The sequence below is a fragment of the Melanostigma gelatinosum genome (genome assembly GCF_949748355.1).
Source record: "Melanostigma gelatinosum genome assembly, chromosome: 11".
NCBI lineage: Eukaryota > Metazoa > Chordata > Actinopteri > Perciformes > Zoarcidae > Melanostigma > Melanostigma gelatinosum.
In genome coordinates, this window is record NC_136644.1 from 1090182 (window position 1) to 1109010 (window position 18829).

The 18829-nt window shown below is 46.2% G+C and overlaps 2 protein-coding genes across 4 annotated transcripts; both read left to right on the forward strand.

The window, feature by feature from the left end:
* Nucleotides 1–839: 839 nt before the first annotated feature.
* htra3a (HtrA serine peptidase 3a) lies at nucleotides 840–5489 on the forward strand (the record flags this gene model as incomplete). The annotated part of the gene is given in 8 exon segments (XM_079278186.1): nucleotides 840–1124; nucleotides 1127–1256; nucleotides 1931–2036; nucleotides 2264–2486; nucleotides 2929–3108; nucleotides 3459–3491; nucleotides 4319–4433; nucleotides 4685–5489. Coding segments are annotated over 8 exon segments (1113 nt in total). The 3' UTR covers nucleotides 4726–5489.
* Nucleotides 5490–8997: 3508 nt separating this feature from the next.
* On the forward strand, nucleotides 8998–17737 carry cpz (carboxypeptidase Z). Of its 3 annotated transcripts, none has more exons than XM_079277912.1 (13): nucleotides 8998–9242; nucleotides 9631–9663; nucleotides 10183–10234; nucleotides 10393–10715; nucleotides 10820–11035; nucleotides 11914–12149; nucleotides 14727–14888; nucleotides 14995–15153; nucleotides 15264–15399; nucleotides 15490–15629; nucleotides 15895–15994; nucleotides 16507–16652; nucleotides 16896–17737. In XM_079277912.1, exons 1-13 carry the CDS (start codon nucleotides 9155–9157, stop codon nucleotides 17091–17093), a joined length of 1989 nt encoding a protein of 662 aa, XP_079134038.1. In that variant the 5' UTR covers nucleotides 8998–9154; the 3' UTR covers nucleotides 17094–17737. The 3 variants fall into 3 exon arrangements, with proteins under 3 accessions (XP_079134038.1, XP_079134039.1, XP_079134037.1); XM_079277913.1 differs by having other exon boundaries at nucleotides 11914–12110; XM_079277911.1 differs by having other exon boundaries at nucleotides 8999–9242; nucleotides 11914–12158.
* Nucleotides 17738–18829: the final 1092 nt, after the last annotated feature.

The following is an 18829-nucleotide window of genomic DNA, read 5'->3' on the forward strand; positions in this document are numbered from 1 at the left end:
CGTGATCAGTGAGCTTGCAGAAAGTAGCGAAACCTTGAACTGACATCACAACATGTGTGTCGCCTGATAAAAGCATTTCAATTGCAGCATTGATGAGCAGATGCAACTGAAGCATCTTATTGGGATTCAGCCATCATTGATTGTATTATTTACACTTTTGCTTATTGTTTGATTCTGTAACACAAAAAAGCACCAGATGTAAGAAGTGCAGCTGCAGCGGCATCCTCAAGCAACACTGGAGCAACGAGGGGTAAGATAACATTTGAATATAATTAATAAAACATTTCTTATATTTTAACATTTACATTAACGTTTATTTAACATTTTGAGACATTTTGATGATGTAGAATCGCTGACAGTTACAGAAATATAATCCATTTTATGTCCATGTTTTAATATGTCATTCAACACATCCGTGTAACATAACTGCGCTCATATGAATTTGGATTCATGTGCGCCATATAGAGGACGCTGTAGAGCAGTGAAGGAGTCTTAAACATCATCGGAAGCTGCTTTAGATGCGTGTTTAATGCGGCTTGTCCCCGCTAGATGGTGCGCGTCAGTTTCCTCCCGAGTGGCTCCTCGGATGTTGCTCACAGAACGAACAGATGTGCAGTCACTGGGCTGCACGTGACTCAGCAATGTCCAGAGTTAAACTACAGAGAGCTGACAACGCGAGCGGCACAGAGCCAATCATTTACCGAACAGCAGCAGAGAAGTAAGCAGCGGAGAGTCTTTTTATTCCGAACACAGAGAAACAGCTGGACACATCTAACATGAAGATATAAGGAATGAATCAAATCAATCCGAGCTCCATGGCGCTGTCAAAATTCATCACAATGCGACTACTTTTACTCGCAGCGGCGTTTCTCTTTACGCACGACGTCACCGGAGCTGTGCGCGCTGAGAAGTGCGCCTCCCGCTGCGACTTGAGCTCTTGTCCGAGCCCCAGCTGTCCCGGCGGGTACGTCCCGGATAGATGTAACTGCTGCCTGGCGTGTTCCCCGCGCGAGGGGGACCCCTGCGGCCGCAGAAACGACCTGCCCTGCGGGGATGGCTTGGAGTGCAAGCTGCTCGCTGCGGGGAGGCGGCGAGGCAACAAGGGGCTCTGCCGGTGTAAGAAGGAGTGTGCGGAAGCGACGGGAAGACGTATGGTAACGTGTGTAAGATGAGAGCAGCCAGCCGGAAAGCCGAGAAGAACAGAAGACCCGCACTCCGCCAAGTGCACAAAGGACTCTGCGCACCTTCAAGCGCAGGTGGGCAGCTTTGGGTGGTCAGAGGGCTGCACGTGGAGCGTTTGAGAAAATGATCAAAGAAATTCATAAAACGTCCTAAATGGACCATGTGTCTCTGGCGCAATAGGGTTGCATGTGTCGATCAACAGGTGAAATACTTTGCACGGATTCCACTTCATCAAATCACTAAATGCAAAACTAATGACGAAGATTACTTCTTATTTTATTTTATTGAATGAAATCAAATAAAAACTGCCAAATATGATCTCATTTCCACTTAATCAATATCAATGTTTGCTGCTTTCTCTTGTTGATGTTATTGTAAAGTGAACAGTGACTGTTGGACAGAAGAACAGAACCGTTTCACTTTTCACTGTTTTATAATCAATGCATCAAAGACAATAATCAACGGATTCATCAATAATGAAGGCGATCCGTCATTGCAGCCCGAATCTGGAATTGTTAATATCTTTTTAACACTTTGGAAATAATTTCCATTGTATTTTACGCTTGACTGGAAAACTAGAAAAGATGCAGAGGATCCTCCTGAAGATGAGTCGTTCTCCTCCTGATGTACTGAACACTGTAAATAGCAGAATAGGAATAATTGTAGTTATCTCTGTACGCACGCGTGTGTGTGCGTGTGCGTGTGTGTGAGTATTTGTGTTAATGCAGAGCTTTCCTCACGTCAACAGCTCATCCTCAGGTCCATCCCAGCAGCCCTCGCTACAAATTCAACTTCATCGCTGACGTGGTGGAGAAGACAGCTCCTGCTGTTGTCCACATCGAGCTGTTCATAAGGTGTGACACGTGTAGAGATGTTAAAGCAGGAGGGAGTGTTGTGTGGAGCAGAGTGTATGAAACAAACATCACAGAAGTTTATTCCTTCAACCTTTCATTTGTAAATATTCTTGTGTCGTTATCTGGAATATATATAAAGTGCTCATGAAGTGATGAATAGAACAACTTCAACACAACCTGGAGCCAGAATAAGATATTTTGTCCTTTCTTCCTCTCTCCGTCTCCAGACATCCGCTGTTTGGTCGCCATGTGCGTCTCTCCAGTGGCTCTGGTTTCATCGTGACCCACTCAGGTGTGATTGTGACCAACGCTCACGTGGTCACCACAGCCGCCGCGGTGACCGGGAGGCCCCAGCTGCGCGTGCAGCTGCACGACGGCGACGCCTACGAGGCCTCGGTCCGAGACTTGGACAGGAAGGCCGACATCGCCACCATCAAGGTCGATCCCCAGGTGAGAGCGCTCACGTCAAGTCCAGGCGACATCATGACCACGTTCTTCATCCAAAGGGATGTAAAACATCTTTACTTTACACACATTTCCACCGAATACAAACACACATTCTGCATTATTGCACAACAACCCATCGCCTGACGCGCGTCTCTTCCAACTTCAGACACTTTTCTAGACATTCTGACACCGCGAGATACTTTCAGAAACACCAGCTGTGTGACTCAGACACGGCGCTGATGTGTGTATTCTCACACTCATATCTCAAATACTTGGACAGTTTTGTCAGCATTAAACACGTCTTCATTCCCCGTTTGTCTCTTTTTTTCCTAATTTATTTTGCCCTTCATCTTCTGCATTTTTCTCTCTGTACAACTTTCCCAGTGTGTCTCCGTCTGACATTCCTGTCTGTGTTGGTATGTGTGATCCGTCCATGTTGGAGCAGAGAAAGCTGCCTGTGCTGCCTCTGGGCCGCTCAGCTGATCTGAGACCGGGCGAGTTCGTGGTCGCTATCGGCAAGAACACCGTCAGCACCGGCATCGTCGGCACCGCTCAGAGAGACGGCAAGGAGCTGGGCATCAAGGACTCAGACATAGACTACATCCAGACTGACGCTGTTATTAATGTGAGCGCACAAGAACACGCACACACACACACACACACACACACACACACACACCCCTGTACTTCTGTCTTTGTAAGTGAGGAGTCCTCACTTTCCAAAAATGTCCTCACTGTGTGGTTAAAACTTGCTTGGTCCTCACTATGTTGCAAGTACACACACACACACACACACACACACACACACACACACACACACACACACACACACACACACAGGTCATTCATTCAGGACAGATGCCGTTCGAGATCATTTTGTTTTATATGGATATAAAATCTTTTTGTCGTTTGGATACAAGTCAAAATAATTGACGTGTTTGTCTTTGTCTCATGTTTCATCTTTTCTGTGAGCAGTTTGGGAATTCTGGAGGACCTCTTGTGAACTTGGTGAGTAGAGTTCATAACTTGATCATTTGATTGAGTTCCAAACATTACTAACAAAACAAAATAAATCAGTGTTAGACATACATATCTGTGCTTATGATCCCAACATTATAAAACTCTGTTACCACATTGGGCTGAAATGTCAAACAATATCATCACAGAACATGATATTTACACACGATAACAACTACTGCTGCTGCTTATTGTCTTCCAACACTTCTGTGAAAATATGGGATTTTTTGACTCTGCAATTCAAAAAATGATTTAATTTGAAATATTGGTTCTACACAGAACAATTAAAAACCTGTTCCATGAAAAAATGCTAAAATAAATGATTAATTGCATCAACATCGAACCAAAGCAACAGCAGACAGTAATGAAGCTGTCCACTGATTGGTCGATCCTATCGGCTGAAGAACGAATGAAGTAAAAACTAAACGTCAGTTCAGTCTCACTTTTAGACAATAAGTGCCTTTCTACAGTGCATAGCAATATCTAAGTGTTAAACGATGCTCAATTTACCTAACAGATCATATTTGTAGCAATCAAAGTAATATTTTAGCCCATATATTGAATATATTGTCCAAAATAAACACCAAGACTTGGACTGCATTTGAGATCTTGTCAAATGTTGACTGTGCGTGTGCGTGTGTGTGTGTGTGTGTGTGTGTGTGTGTGTGTGTGTGTGTGTGTGTGTGTGTGTGTGTGTGTGTGTGTGTGTGTGTGTGTGTGTGTGTGTGTGTGTGTGTGTGTGTGTGTGTGTGTGTGTGTGTGTGTGTGTGTGTGTGTGTGTGTATGTGTGTGTGTGTGTGTGTGTGTGTTCTCTGCAGGACGGTGAGGTGATCGGCATCAACACTCTGAAAGTGACAGCAGGGATCTCCTTCGCTGTCCCCTCAGACAGAATCAGACGCTTCCTCACAGAATCACAGACCAAACCCAGCAAAGGTCAGAGGTCAAAGCTTGAGCAGCACATAGAACGTAACAGCAAACAGTCTTTGTTGTTTGAGATGGCGATGTCTGTGAAGTGGATGTTTTATAGCATTACTCACTGACTCACAGCCCAGTGGTGGTCAGTCTGCTGATGGCTCACATGCTTCATCCAGGATTACGTTTCACGTTTGTGCTGTTTTTAGAGGAAGCAAAAGTAAAGAGACATTTTTCAGGCATCAGGATGTTTACGTTGTCGTTCCTTCCAGGCGAACCGAACCTGTCCTCTCTGTCGAGCCGACGCCTCTGAGGTCCAGCGGGATTCAGAGTGACCGACTCCCTCGACCCCTGACCCCTGACGCACCAACCAATCAGTGAACTTCTCTCCTTCTGTCGGACGCTTCCTCTCACACGTTCTGTCTGCTGTGTGTCTTGTTCGGTGGATTTTGATTTATAGATTTTTTGAGGGGGTTTTGTCATCGAGACTCTTAAATAAATACAGCAGTTTATTGCATTATTCAAAATACTGCAGAGGAAAATATATTGCACTGTATATTATATGAAGTTCAAAAGAAGAAGCTGTGTCTGTCTGCACACTGCTTTGTTTATGTCTTCATCCTTTCTCCCTCCCACTCTGCCTCGGAAAGACATTCTGGTCATTTAAACAAACCTAAGCTGACACACACACACACACACACACACACACTGAGCAAAGTGCGGCTGTTACTGTTTCATCCTTTCCTTTTGGTGATGTAAATCCTTGTGCATAAAGATTTGTGAACCTTGAAGTTCAGGACAAAGATTCCTTCTGGGGCTTTGTTCGTGTTTTTAGAATAAACCAAATTCAGCCTGAAACCAACAGCAGCAGCAGCAGCAGGCGGCAGCATTTGCTTCATGACTAATGAAATGCAAGTTGACCTGAAAATGCTTTCCGTGGGCTTCACGTGACACTTTCTGACTTTTGTTTGGTACAGATGTCTCCTACCGTGATGACGTTACCGAACAATGAGCCCACCTGATGTGTGCACACGGTCCATGAACTGAACAGATATCATCTTCACTGCGTATTTCAATAAAAACTGTGGCTTGTTACTGTTGACTGCGACACTGTGAAAGCGTTCCACAGAAGCACAATGGAAAAAACAAAGAGACGGGACAGAGAACAATAAGAGACAATGGACAAATCACGACCATACCACCCAGCAGGAGTCTTCCTTTAGTGTGTGTGTGTGTGTGTGTGCGTGTGTGTGTGTGCGTGTGTGTGCGTGTGTGTGTGTGTGTGTGCGTGCGCGCGTGTCCGGTTTTCTCGTCTTCTTGCCGAGACGTATTGTGAAAGCAGAGAGCCGGACTACGTCAGCAGGGCCACACAGGGGACACAGCTGTTTGTCCTTAAACGGACAAAATCAAGACGGCGTCACTGAGCTCACACCAAAACAGAACTCCCCACACTGCCTGTTGCTATGCTAACTTTAACAATATGCATGAAATACATACATTTATGATGGAATACACCATACATGTCCCATAAGGCCCGTTTAAGCAGTGGATGAATTCATGTCTCACCATCTCGAGCCACATGGAGTCCGGTCTGGTTTAAATAAAACACAAGTTATGATTCCTGAATATGCCACTAGATGGCGTGTTGGGTAAAATAATCTGTTCCTGACTTGGAAACTGATGCTCTGATTATAAGGCGACTGTACTCCTGAAGTCCAGTGGATGGAACTGTCCATATATAGCTCTGGATTCCAGCTGGTGAACCTAAAGTAGAGGGCACTGGATGAAGCTCTATCATTACAGTGATGACCTGTGATGACCCGTGATGACCTGTGATGACCCGTGATGACCGTATTCACTAAAGTCAAATATACATAATATACGTTAATCAGATACATTTTCAGGTAAAAGGGGATTTACAGTGATGTCATTGAAAATGTTGTAATGACTTTACGGAGACTTTGGGACTTTTGTACCTTCTAGTTGTGTTCTGATGATGTCATCTCACCTCATGTCCCACCTCACATATAACCCTAACGTATAACCCACATAAACAAACTATATAATACAGCTAAAGGCAACATCTCGCAAACAATAAGGCTCCACAACGGGACAAGTAGACCATGTGTTGCTGTGCTTCCACCTCCACAAATATGATAAAACGGTACATTCATGGGCAAATATGTACCTGCAAGGATAATGTTTGTCCTTATCGCAGCAATTGCTCAGAATACCAAGGCCTCATGAGAAGTGGAATTCCAGGCATTCCTGTGTGATGTGTTGTCTCTGGAGATGCTCTGTCTCTGTCCATCCACCGTCATTCCAGAGGCGTCCTTAGACTGAAGTGAGACAGATGACTCCTCTCTTGTTTGTGGGTTGACTTCTCTTCACTTTATTTTGCTCACAGATGATGTTAAAGACACTTCTAGCAAGATCTTCCGATGACGTCAATGTGGGCCGTTTGCGCCGGCGTCGGCAACACCTGCACTGGAACCTGAACATGTGGAGGAACGTTATGTTCAGCCATGAGTCCAGATTCTGCCGAATGAAGTTGGATCGTAGGGTCACAGTGTGGAGGAGACGGGGAGAAGGCTCTGCTGATTGCTGCACCGATAGAGGAACACCTTCTGGTGGAGGCAGTGTGATGGTGTCTCCATCACTGGAACAACGAGGCTCGTCTTCATTGGAGGCAATCTCAATGCAGAGAGATATCGAGAGGAGATTCTGCAACCGGTGGCAATCCCATTTCTCCACATGACCGAAGTCCATCCTCCAAGATGAAGACGCTCGCCCCCACAGAGCGCTTCATCAGAGACGACCTCCACAATGTGGGAGTGAGAGGATGGAATGGCCTGCCAGCAGTCCTGACCTCAACATTCATATTGATCGTCCTCTCAGTTTTACTGGTAAAACATCTGATTTACAGAGACAATATCCAGAACACCAGCAGGTCATTTACATTCCCTGAAATCTGACCTTCGTGAAGTTCAACATTCCTTTTGTTGACTCTGTGTTATTATACGTTGTTATTGTAGAATATAAAGGAGTGCCTTACTACAGCCTCAAGTTCACTCAACACCTCTCACATTCAACACAAATGCTTTTTTTCACATGAGAAAATATGTCACAATTATGAAATAAGATCACATAATTATGTCATTTTATCGAATATTCATGAGAGTTTATCATTTTCTTTTAAAAAGTCCCTGACTCAACAGAATGCTCTTCTTTTCCTTGTACTCCTCCTGCAGGTTGGTTGAGTTGTTGCCCTCTGTGCACATCCCCCGCTACTGCGGCATGACCGGCAAATGTCTGTCCTACGCCAAAGCCTCCAGCGACCCGCCGGTCGACTGTCTGCTGCGGCAGCAGGAAGGTCCTCGTGAGGATCCTCAGCCGGGTTGTAAGAAATCATCCCGACATGCTGGCTGTCTACGGCGCGACCAGCACGCTGGACACCACAGACGAGAACTGCATTGCCAGAGTCACCTGAGCTTGACGAGCAAGTCTTTCAATGATTCAACACCTGCATCCCTCCTGCAGAAGTCCGGCTCTCTGAAAAGCAGCATCCCAGATGGAAGGGAGTCAGTGCCTTGCTCAAGGACATGCATGCAGATGTATGCTCAATGAGAGCACGCTGGCCTCTGATGTGTGCCAAAGGCCGCTTCAGCCTCTGCAGACTGCTGTTCAGGGCTTGTCAGTTCGCCTGCATTGCCAAGAACACACACATGAAACCCTGTTCATCATCATCAATGCAAATGTGTGGTTGAAGAAACCTAAATTAGTCAGGAAGTCGTCTCCATGTTTCGGTGAAAGAACTTATGAAATGTTCATTCTGATGACTGTTGAAGTGAATGTTAGAGTTGTTGTTAATAAGGAACTTGTGTAACATGTAAAGTGTAAAAGTGTGAGGATGTTATATCACTGCACACGTTGAAGAATAAAGTCCACTGCCACAGACACACGAGTCCACTCAATACAGTACGATGCTGAAGGTAATTCAAATGATCGTGTTGTTTCAGTTCTTTGCAACTTTTTAGGCTTTGACCCCTTAATGCATGAGCAGTGACCAATTCAAACAGAGAGAGAGAGAAGGAGTCGTCTGAAGGCTGAAGGCTGACACAATCAAACAAAAGCCTAAAGACGTGTGTTGTCCTTTAATCATCCGGCGACCCCTCACTTCTATCTGTGGACCCTGTGGGTCCTGACCCCTGCTTTGGGAACCACTGATACATTCCTTTAACAGTCCTGATGCGAAATGAGAATTACAAGGATAAAGCTGCGAGGACATGAGGTTTAACGAGGTTCCACAGACTATGGAGCAGAGATCTATTCTGCCATTAAATGAGTGAAAAGGCTGAGCAGCTGTATGATGTCAAACAAACAGGCATGAACTTTCCAAACTCCCACAAGCCACGTTTCTTCCTCATGCCCCCCCCCCTCTCCCCAACACACACACACACACACACACACACACACACACACACACACACACACACACACACACACACACACACACACACACACACACACACACACACACAGCTCTGCGCAGTGAAATATGATCGGAGCTCGCTCGTAATGCGCAGTAAACCGTAATCCTGGCGCGCGCACTTCTCTCGGGTCAGGGATGCGCCTCCGCACAGACAAAGGAGGAGGTTTGCGTGCTGTTCGTGGTAATTATCATCCAGCAGCAGAGAACGCAGAAGCCTCGAACACACACTGCCACATCACAGCACTCCAACATGCATTCAGGACTTCTGCTGCTGTTTCTGTGGAGAAGTTGTTGGTGCGCCCCGCAGCAGACGTGTCATCCGGGAGACGAGCGTTTAGGTAAAGTGACTTCATCTTAAAACCAGTTTCATAGAGATTCATGTTACTACACGACGCCAAAGCACGATGCGCGTAAAAAGAACGTATAGGCCTGTTTGTGTGAGTAAGATGGTGATTTAAGACGACTTCCGATGTTCATAACCAAAAACAAAATATCTGATAGAGATGAGATGCAACCCCAACTTCACAACACCATGATTTACATGTTAACACTTCTTAAATATCCTCCAGTCTTTCGCAACTCCCTTCCTCACACAGTCACCGTGTCGTTCAAAGCACCAGCCTTCCTTGGCTCGTCTCTTGCTTTTGAAGATGTCGCCTCCTAGCGTTGTATTCGTGACTTCCATGCATCCTCACGTGTGTTGCGTGGCTTTGTGTTCTCTCACAGGAAGATGCAGCAACAACGCGTTGGGAGATAAACGTAGGTGGCTGATTCATTTCACGTATAGGGCCTTAAGATAATCTAATTTAAAGGTCAGGTTTTGTGTGGCAGGTGCAGAAAGTGATCAGAGATGTGTCGAATAACATGTCAGGGTCCAGCCACTTAGACATTGGACTATGTGCCCGCAGATGAATTTCCAGGCCATGACTGGACCTTCAGGGCTGGAAAACCAAAGTGTTTAAAATACCAAGTGCCTGCAAGATGCAACAGGCCTCCTCTCCTCTGTGAGGGGAACACACACAGCTGCAGCACTGGAGCTCAACCTGTGGGGGAGGATTTATGGAGCTTCAAAACTCCTAAATTGCATTGTTCCGTTTTGAAGCACCTGCTGCGTCGAGTGTGTTTCTTCACTCTTAAAGATGTGACCGATACAGATCTTTCAGCACAGGCCCTGCAACGATTCTGGCTGTTTTGAAACCAACAACAATTAAAGAAAAGCTTTGCTTTACTCACACATCATTTTCACAAATAGTTACCTTTGCCTTCTCTGCCCCACAGCGACCTGCACAGACCTGAACCTGGGCTATTGTAATGATATGGAGTACTCCAGGTGGGTGGTGGAGGTTGGTACTAATGTGGGCCAAATTGTTCCAGCTAAAAACTAACCTCACATACATTTGAAGCAATTGCTGCCATTCCTCTGATGTCTTTACAAGCTCCTTGTCGGCACCACGTGTAACACCTTGTGTTAAAATGCTGCCGCTCCAGAACCATATTTCCCAACATACTTGGCCACCGGAGTCGCCTGGACGCAGAGTCGGGGGCAGAGTACCTCTTGCTGAGCGTCATCCACGGCCTGCTCAACGGGGAGTGCTCCCCTGAGATCCGCCTCCTCGGCTGCTCGGTTCTCGCCTCGCCCTGCCAGGACGACAAGATGATCAAACCCTGCCGCAGCACATGCGATACATTGAGGAGGGACTGTGCCCATGCCTTTGAAGCCATCGACATGGCCTGGCCCTACTTCCTAGATTGTGACCGTTTCTTTGCCAGCAACGAGGAGGGCTGCTTTGACCCACTGGCAGGGCTGAGAGGTAAAGGTCCCGCTGTTGTGTTGTACCGTTTGGACCAATTGCATCCTGTGAAACAAACAAAGCATCCCTCTCTCCTTTTCCAAATCCTGGCATCCCTTCTCCAGCCAGACAGGAGGTAGAAAGGTCCGGCCTTTCACCTGAAGAACCCAGCACCATCATCCAGTTCACATACACCTCCAACGCCCAGATGTACAGCTTGCTGAAGAGAACAGCAGCCAAGTGCTCCCAAATCTCTCATGTCTACAGTATTGGGCGCAGCACCGAAGGCAGAGATCTGCTGGTTGTTGAGTTCAGCAACAACCCAGGACGGCACGAACTACGTGAGTACGGAAGAGCAGTGCAAATGAATTGTGTGATAACGTTAGTACAGTATATGCAAATCGATAAAAAGAGTTGAAATATGAACTTGGTATGAGTTTTAACATCGTTCACCTCATTGACCCATTGACCTTGACAAACTAACTTCAACTATTTTTACGTCTAAACCTTCCACCTGTCTCTTAGACCCTATACCGACTAGGCTGCTTCAAGAAGTGCTACCATTAATTAGCACAACTTTATTAGATATCATCAACCTGTCTTTAGTAACAGGTCATGTACCACAGTCCTTTAAAGTAGCTGTGATTAAAGCTCTTCTTAAGAAGCCCACTCTGGATCCAGAGGTGTAGAACTATAGACCGATCTCGAACCTTCCCTTCCTCTCTAAGATCCTTGAGAAAGCAGTTGCAAATCAGTTGTGTGACTTTCTGTGTAACAATAGTTTATTTGAGGATTTTCAGTCAGGATTTAGAAAGCATCATAGCACAGAGACAGCTCTGGTAAAAATAACTAATGACCTTCTAATGGCATCAGACAAAGGACTCGTCTCTGTTCTGGTCCTGTTAGACCTTAGTGCTGCGTTCCACACTATAGACCACTACATCCTGTTGCAGAGACTGGAACATTATATTGGCATCAAAGGAACCGCACTGAACTGGTTCGGATCCTATTTATCGGATCGATCTCAGTTTGTTTATGTAAACGATGAAGCCAACTCCAAATGAATGCTAATGTAGCTATGTGTCTGCTGGATGTGCAAATAGGCAACTTTCAACAGGGTTGATATGTCAGTGTTGTGTCGACGGCTCGTTCTGCTGCCTCACTGTGGACACATCAGTGAGTCCAGCTTTAACGTCATCTTTCTGTCTGTCACATGTAGTGGAGCCAGAGGTGAAGCTGGTAGCCAACATGCACGGCAACGAGGTGCTGGGCCGCCAGCTGCTGCTCTACCTGGCCCAGTACCTGTGTTCAGAGTACATTCTGGGGAACCAACGCATTCAGACCCTCATCAACACCACCCGGATCCATATTCTGGCCTCGATGAATCCAGATGGCTATGAGCTGGCTGCCTCAGAGGTAGAGGATAACAGAGACACGGAGCTCACCAACCAGGAAGTAAATATTGTGAGCAGAAAAAGAAAGACAGAGACAAACTGCCATTATCCGCTCTCTGTCTCATTGTCTGTTCAGTCCATCCGGCTGGAAATGTGGAGGTGGAGGAATGAGGAGCTCTGCTGATGTAAAGGCTTTTCACAGCGTTGTTGGTGGGTTGTGAAGTGGGAAACCATTGAGCAGCACTATGACAATGTTGGTTGTTCTTTTCCTGAACATAGAGGCTGTCAACTCAAAAATATCTAGAAAAAGTACCAAAGTCTGCTGAAGGATAAAGAACAGACTTTGTTCTCCTCTAATATCGATAAAGATTCATTGTTAAGATTAGGCTACAAAATTGGTAAATTTCTTCATTTTGGTGTTAAGATTGGATGTAGAGTACTCAAGCCTCCGACTTCCACCAATCACCCTGTTTTCCACTAACCAGAAGATTCAACACTAAGTCCAAATAACTGAGACAGTGGGAAGCCTGAGACAGTGGGAAGCCTGAGACAGTAGGAAGCCTGAGACAGTGAGAAGCCTGAGACAGTGGGAAGCCTGAGACAGTGGGAAGCCTGAGACAGTGAGAAGCCTGAGACAGTGGGAAGCCTGAGACAGTGGGAAGCCTGAGACAGTGTGGGAAGCCTGAGACAGTGTGGGAAGCCTGAGACAGTGGGAAGCCTGAGACAGTGAGAAGCCTGAGACAGTGAGAAGCCTGAGACAGTGGGAAGCCTGAGACAGTAGGAAGCCTGAGACAGTGGGAAGCCTGAGACAGCGGGAAGCCTGAGAGAGTGAGAAGCCTGAGACAGTGAGAAGCCTGAGACAGTGGGAAGCCTGAGACAGTAGGAAGCCTGAGACAGTGGGAAGCCTGAGACAGTGGGAATCCTGAGACAGTGGGAAGCCTGAGACAGTAGGAAGCCTGAGACAGTGGGAAGCCTGAGACAGTGGGAAGCCTGAGACAGTGTGGGAAGCCTGAGACAGTGTGGGAAGCCTGAGACAGTGAGAAGCCTGAGACAGTGGGAAGCCTGAGACAGTGGGAAGCCTGAGACAGTGGGAAGCCTGAGACAGTGGGAAGCCTGAGACAGTGCGAAGCCTGAGACAGTGGGAAGCCTGAGACAGTGGGAAGCCTGAGACAGTGGGAAGCCTGAGACAGTGCGAAGCCTGAGACAGTGGGAAGCCTGAGACAGTGGGAAGCCTGAGACAGTGAGAAGCCTGAGACAGTGGGAAGCCTGAGACAGTGGGAAGCCTGAGACAGTGGGAAGCCTGAGACAGTGAGAAGCCTGAGACAGTAGGAAGCCTGAGACAGTGAGAAGCCTGAGACAGTGGGAAGCCTGAGACAGTGAGAAGCCTGAGACAGTGGGAAGCCTGAGACAGTGGGAAGCCTGAGACAGTGAGAAGCCTGAGACAGTGGGAAGCCTGAGACAGTGGGAAGCCTGAGACAGTGAGAAGCCTGAGACAGTAGGAAGCCTGAGACAGTGAGAAGCCTGAGACAGTGGGAAGCCTGAGACAGTGAGAAGCCTGAGACAGTGGGAAGCCTGAGACAGTGGCCTGAGACAGTGGGAAGCCTGAGACAGTAGGAAGCCTGAGACAGTGGGAAGCCTGAGACAGTGGGAAGCCTGAGACAGTAGGAAGCCTGAGACAGTGGGAAGCCTGAGACAGTGTGGGAAGCCTGAGACAGTGTGGGAAGCCTGAGACAGTGGGAAGCCTGAGACAGTGGGAAGCCTGAGACAGTGGGAAGCCTGAGACAGTGGGAAGCCTGAGACAGTGGGACTACGTTGGCATCTCTTGAGCTTTTTATTACTCGTTATATCAACACTGATGCAGCCTTTTGGTCAAAGTGTTGTGTATTTATTGACCAATGTGTGAGGCCGTGTCACTGAGCCTCTCACAAGCTCTGCATGCTTATAGCAGGCATACAGCACACTGACTCAAACGTGTGTCACAATCATTTGGGCTGATGATCCTGATCACTTGTCCATGTATGCAATGTGCAATCTGAGACGCACTGCTAGCCTGATATCTTCACAGACATACTACACAGCTTTACTCAGAGACATCGTTTGATGCATGAGTCTTAACCATTCACAGGGTGGGAACATTGAAAGTGTGCAGCATATTGTACCTCCATTAATATGATCACATTCTGGATGTATTATGGGCCAAACTACTGTGAATGTATTCATATTGTGTACATCGCATGTGTTAAAGTTATTTTTCAATTCTACTCATTTAAAGAGTAAATTGAAACATCAAACTGTTTGAATACGGCAACATAATCATATATGTTCATATATATGATCAACAGTTTGCATGGATATGAATAAAATGCATGTCCTGCTCGTCTCTAACGTGTGAATGATGGCTTCCTCTTGCTTCTGTTTCTCATGACGGATAGATGGTCTTGTCTACTTGTTAACAGAATTAATGGTGACAGTCCAACAGGTTCCTTCCTGTTCTTCTGACTAATATTCATATAATTTGCTCAATCTTTTCTTCATATGATCACTGCTCCCACTAACGTCTCCACATCATCACCCTCAATGATGTCATCCTCTGCGACACCTTCTAATGCTCCTAGTTCTTTGACCCTAAATGTTCTAGGGTCACTTGTTGAACGGTTGGACCAATGGACGGACCAATGCCCAGAATATTGACCTCAACCGCAATTTTCCAGACCTCACCTCAATTTTCTACCGGAACCGCCGCAGCAGGCACTACCGCATCGACCACATCGCAATCCCCGACGCCTACTGGTTTGGCAAGGTAACGGGATTGTTTTTATTGATCCGGACTATAGAGATCCTTTATCGTTCTATACAGTATTTCTGCTCGGGTCCCAAATCAATTCAGTCCTTCCTTTGGGCTGTAGGTGGCACCAGAGACCTACGCAGTGATGAAGTGGATCAGGTCACTGCCCTTCGTTCAGTCCGCCAGCCTCCACGGAGGGGATCTGGTGGTCTCCTATCCTTTCGACTTCTCCAAACACCCGCAGGAGGAGAGGATGCTCTCGCCCACTCCTGATGAACAGGTAGGGAGGAGGATGGATGTCCCAATTGATGGATTAATGGTTGCAGAAAAAGTGTTGTGCAGCTGGATTGTCATATTTGCTCTCACGCCGCACACACACACCATGCTCAGGTCCTCAAGCAGCTGGCTCGTACCTATGCAGACGCCCACGCCACCATGTCAAACAATGACACAGACAGGTGTGGAGCCTCCTTCTACCGAACTCGGGGCATCACCAACGGGGCATTGTGGTACAGTTTTGCTGGTGGTGAGATACACTTTTCAAACATATAATCACTTGTTTTATTTATTCTCATTGCTTGTGAGGTACTCATTATCCTCACGTCTCCACTTGCAGGTATGTCAGACTTCAACTATTTGCACACTAACTGTGTGGAGATCACCGTGGAGCTCGGCTGTGACAAATTCCCATCCGAGGCCGAGCTTTACCCAGAATGGAAGAGGAATAAGGAAGCGCTGCTCACTTATATGGAGTCTGTAAGTGTCTGTTCAACTGATGACCAGCTTGTATTCAAATGTGCAGATCTTTACAGTGCATTATTTAATTCAATTGATCGTGGATGGATGAATATTTGACAATCAAAGTGTGAAATGAGACACTTGTCAAGTGCTGGAAGAGCCCTTGCAGCGAGCAGGAATAAAGACTACACAGACACGCATGTAGGCCACATGAGCACTTGACCCCGGACTAAAGTACGAGGTAATAATGTGTCTTTCCATCGTGCTCCCTGTCCCTGCACAGGTCCATCGAGGGTTAAAGGGAGTCGTTCACAATGTTGATGGAAATGGGATAAAAGGTGCAACTGTCTCTGTCAGAGGGATAAGAAAAGATGTCACCACAGGTAAACACAGTATATGATGACACATCAGTTGGTATAACTGTGATGATCTTGTTGTAGCCTTCAGGGAGTTCGTGGAGATGGCTGTAAGGCATAATTCAAAAAGGTCATCTTCGATATTTCATAGTTTTAGTTTTTTGAAATATCTCAACAACTGTTGGATAGATTGCCATGAAACATCTGTGTCCCCCACACGATGAATTGTAATAACTTTTGTTGTTTCTTAACTTTTGCTTTAGCACCATAATCCAATCATTCAATTGTAACATGTCCAATACTTTGGTTTATGACGAAATACCTGCCAAACGAATGACCTTTCCCTCATCAGCCTCAGCTGTACACTGTGTTTCGCGCTAATTAGCTCATTTTGTTAGCATGCTAAGCACACAGCATAAAGCACCGCTGTGGCCAAGTTCAGCCTCACAGAGCCGTTCGTGATTGTGTGCACACTTTGTGACTCTTCTCCTTTCCTGCGCTGGACCCGTCTCTGACGTATTGTCTGCATTGCCCTACAGCTGAAGATGGAGACTACTGGCGGCTACTGAATCCCGGTACTCACATCCTGACAGCCACAGCCAAGGGTTACTCCAGGGTCAGTAAGAGGGTGTATCTGCCCAACAACATGAACAAGGCTGGACGGGTCGACTTTGTCTTGGAGAAGGTTGGAGTTTTCTCTTCATCATCTTGTTCAACCATTTCCATTGAAATATCCTTTTTTTGATCATTTCTTTCTGCCCATGCATGACTTAGTTCTAGTTGAGATTTATTTGACCAGATTCAGCTACTAGTTCATTTCCATCTGCAGTCATACAACTAATACATATACAAGTTCAAAATACAATACTAATTGGTCTTCTGTTATCCCTGCTCTCCATCCTCACCATTTCCCTTCCCTTGCATCCAGGTTCCCATAAAGCCCGATATCGACGACCATCTCTTCCCCACAGTAGACACATGGGAGCGATTCGACCCATACAACCAGTTTGAGCGCTACAGCGACGTAAGCGAGGGAGGGATAGAGCGGCATGAAAAGCCATGGTGGTGGAACTACTTCTCCCAGTCTGGCATCTCACCTCCACACTGGCTGCTGCGAAGTGTCTAAACACATTACAGGACAATAAAGATCCCAGCACACCACTCGACTGCTGATGGACGGCCCCACATCCAGTCCCACCGCTGCTTTCAGAGGCTTCTATGTAGCAGGAGCTGTGACACTACAATCGGCAGTCGGCCTTCCTAAATAGGTTTCCGTGCTTTCTGGATGTGAATACGCATTTTTTCCACCAGGCAACATATTTGATTCTGGCCTGTAAGCCAAGCGTTGGCCAATATTGCTTTTGCAGCGTTCACTTGTTTAAGTGAAGATGTAACCGCTGGGAAATAAAGGCTTGATGGATGCCTCCATTGTGCAACTTTTAAAGATGTTCAGAGTCAAAAACAATTGTAGTTCTTTGCACTTATTTGAATATAGTGATACAATTGCATATGTGATGGCAGCTGCAAGAAGTGTGTTGTGCACATTTAAAAAAAATTGAGTTTCATGCAGTTTTTATTATTATTACATTCCAACGCTTGTGTTTTAGTCACAGTTAGTACATTATACAGGGCATGAGTGCAACAGTCAACATTTTCTCGACCTTAAACTGAACCACATGTTGAGCACATTTAAGCTTTAGCAGCAATACTGTAGAACTTCTTGCTTTGTTTGTTCTTCACAAGCATACAATAATAAATATATGTGGCATATATTCTTCCATTTATTTTAAATATCATTAAATGATTAATTGATATAGTTTTTTAGTTTTCTGCTCGTTGTAGCATTTGACCACCAGAGGGCGCCAGAGAACATGTAATGACATATTGTGCAACTTCTTTAAAGTCATTGATGAGTAACGTTCATCTCATCAGCAATAGATGGAAGCGGACGTCTTCACTCATCGATGCATTTATTCATGACTTCAAAGACGCGCTGAGTCTTCTTTTTGTTGGACGCACGTCATCAGCATGATTTGGTTTAATGTGTTCATTTGTCTTTGCAGAACTTCAGTCTCAGGTGGAAGATCGAAGTGTAAGTTCTCAAAAGTCACAAGAAAAGACAATTCTCTTTGAGGGTCCAGCTGCTCCTGTGCGCCTCGTTTTCATTCTTACGTTTGCGGAAGAACACTTTTTTTAAATAGAAAACTGAGATATAGGGCTGCCGAGCCCAGTGCGCGCTGTATCCTTGCGCCGTCAGGTGCGCGTGCACTGCTGTGACTGACACCAGTTTGTTTTTAGCGAACAAACAGCGAGTTGTTTCGTTCACAGGCTCTGCAGTTTAAAGTCAGGTGATGTTACTGCTCGTCTCATGTTACCCGACCTCTCGATCGCGAGAGCACGAGGCCAACTTACTGAATTCAGTTTTCGTGCGAGTAAATGCAGCAGCGTGCAGGTTTCTGCTCGACAGAAAACAACGAACAAGTCTTTCATCCGCAGTCGAAGCAAAGGTATGCTCCTCTTTCACAAAACTACGTGTATGAAGGCGGTGCGTCAGTGCATCACATTTAGTCCAAAAACAAGCGCGAGCACTGAGCCGTCCAACCAGGCAGCAGTGATGCACACAGAATCAAATCTATACTGTTCTCTACCGACCAATCAGCACCGACGACCCGAGCCTGAAGGCATGCATGTAATGCACTTAAACACATTATACAGAGACAAGTTCAGCTACAAATAAGAGACACTGTAGGCATGTGCCCCATGAGTAGCGTCATGATAAAGACATACAATGAATCCACTCGTCTGTAGTGTCTGTTTATTGAAGTCTATCCAGCTTCACCCATCTGCACCACCTCCTGCATC

What these genes read in the sequence shown, in the direction of transcription:
- cpz (XM_079277911.1), top strand. Translation starts at nt 9,155, where the DNA reads ATGCATTCAGGACTTCTGCTGCTGTTTCTGTGGAGAAGTTGTTGGTGC. An exon ending in ACGCCTACTGGTTTGGCAAG is followed by an intron (nt 14,889 to 14,994) that starts GTAACGGGATTG and finishes TTTGGGCTGTAG; the next exon opens with GTGGCACCAGAGACCTACGC. An exon ending in TCGACTTTGTCTTGGAGAAG is followed by an intron (nt 16,653 to 16,895) that starts GTTGGAGTTTTC and finishes CCTTGCATCCAG; the next exon opens with GTTCCCATAAAGCCCGATAT.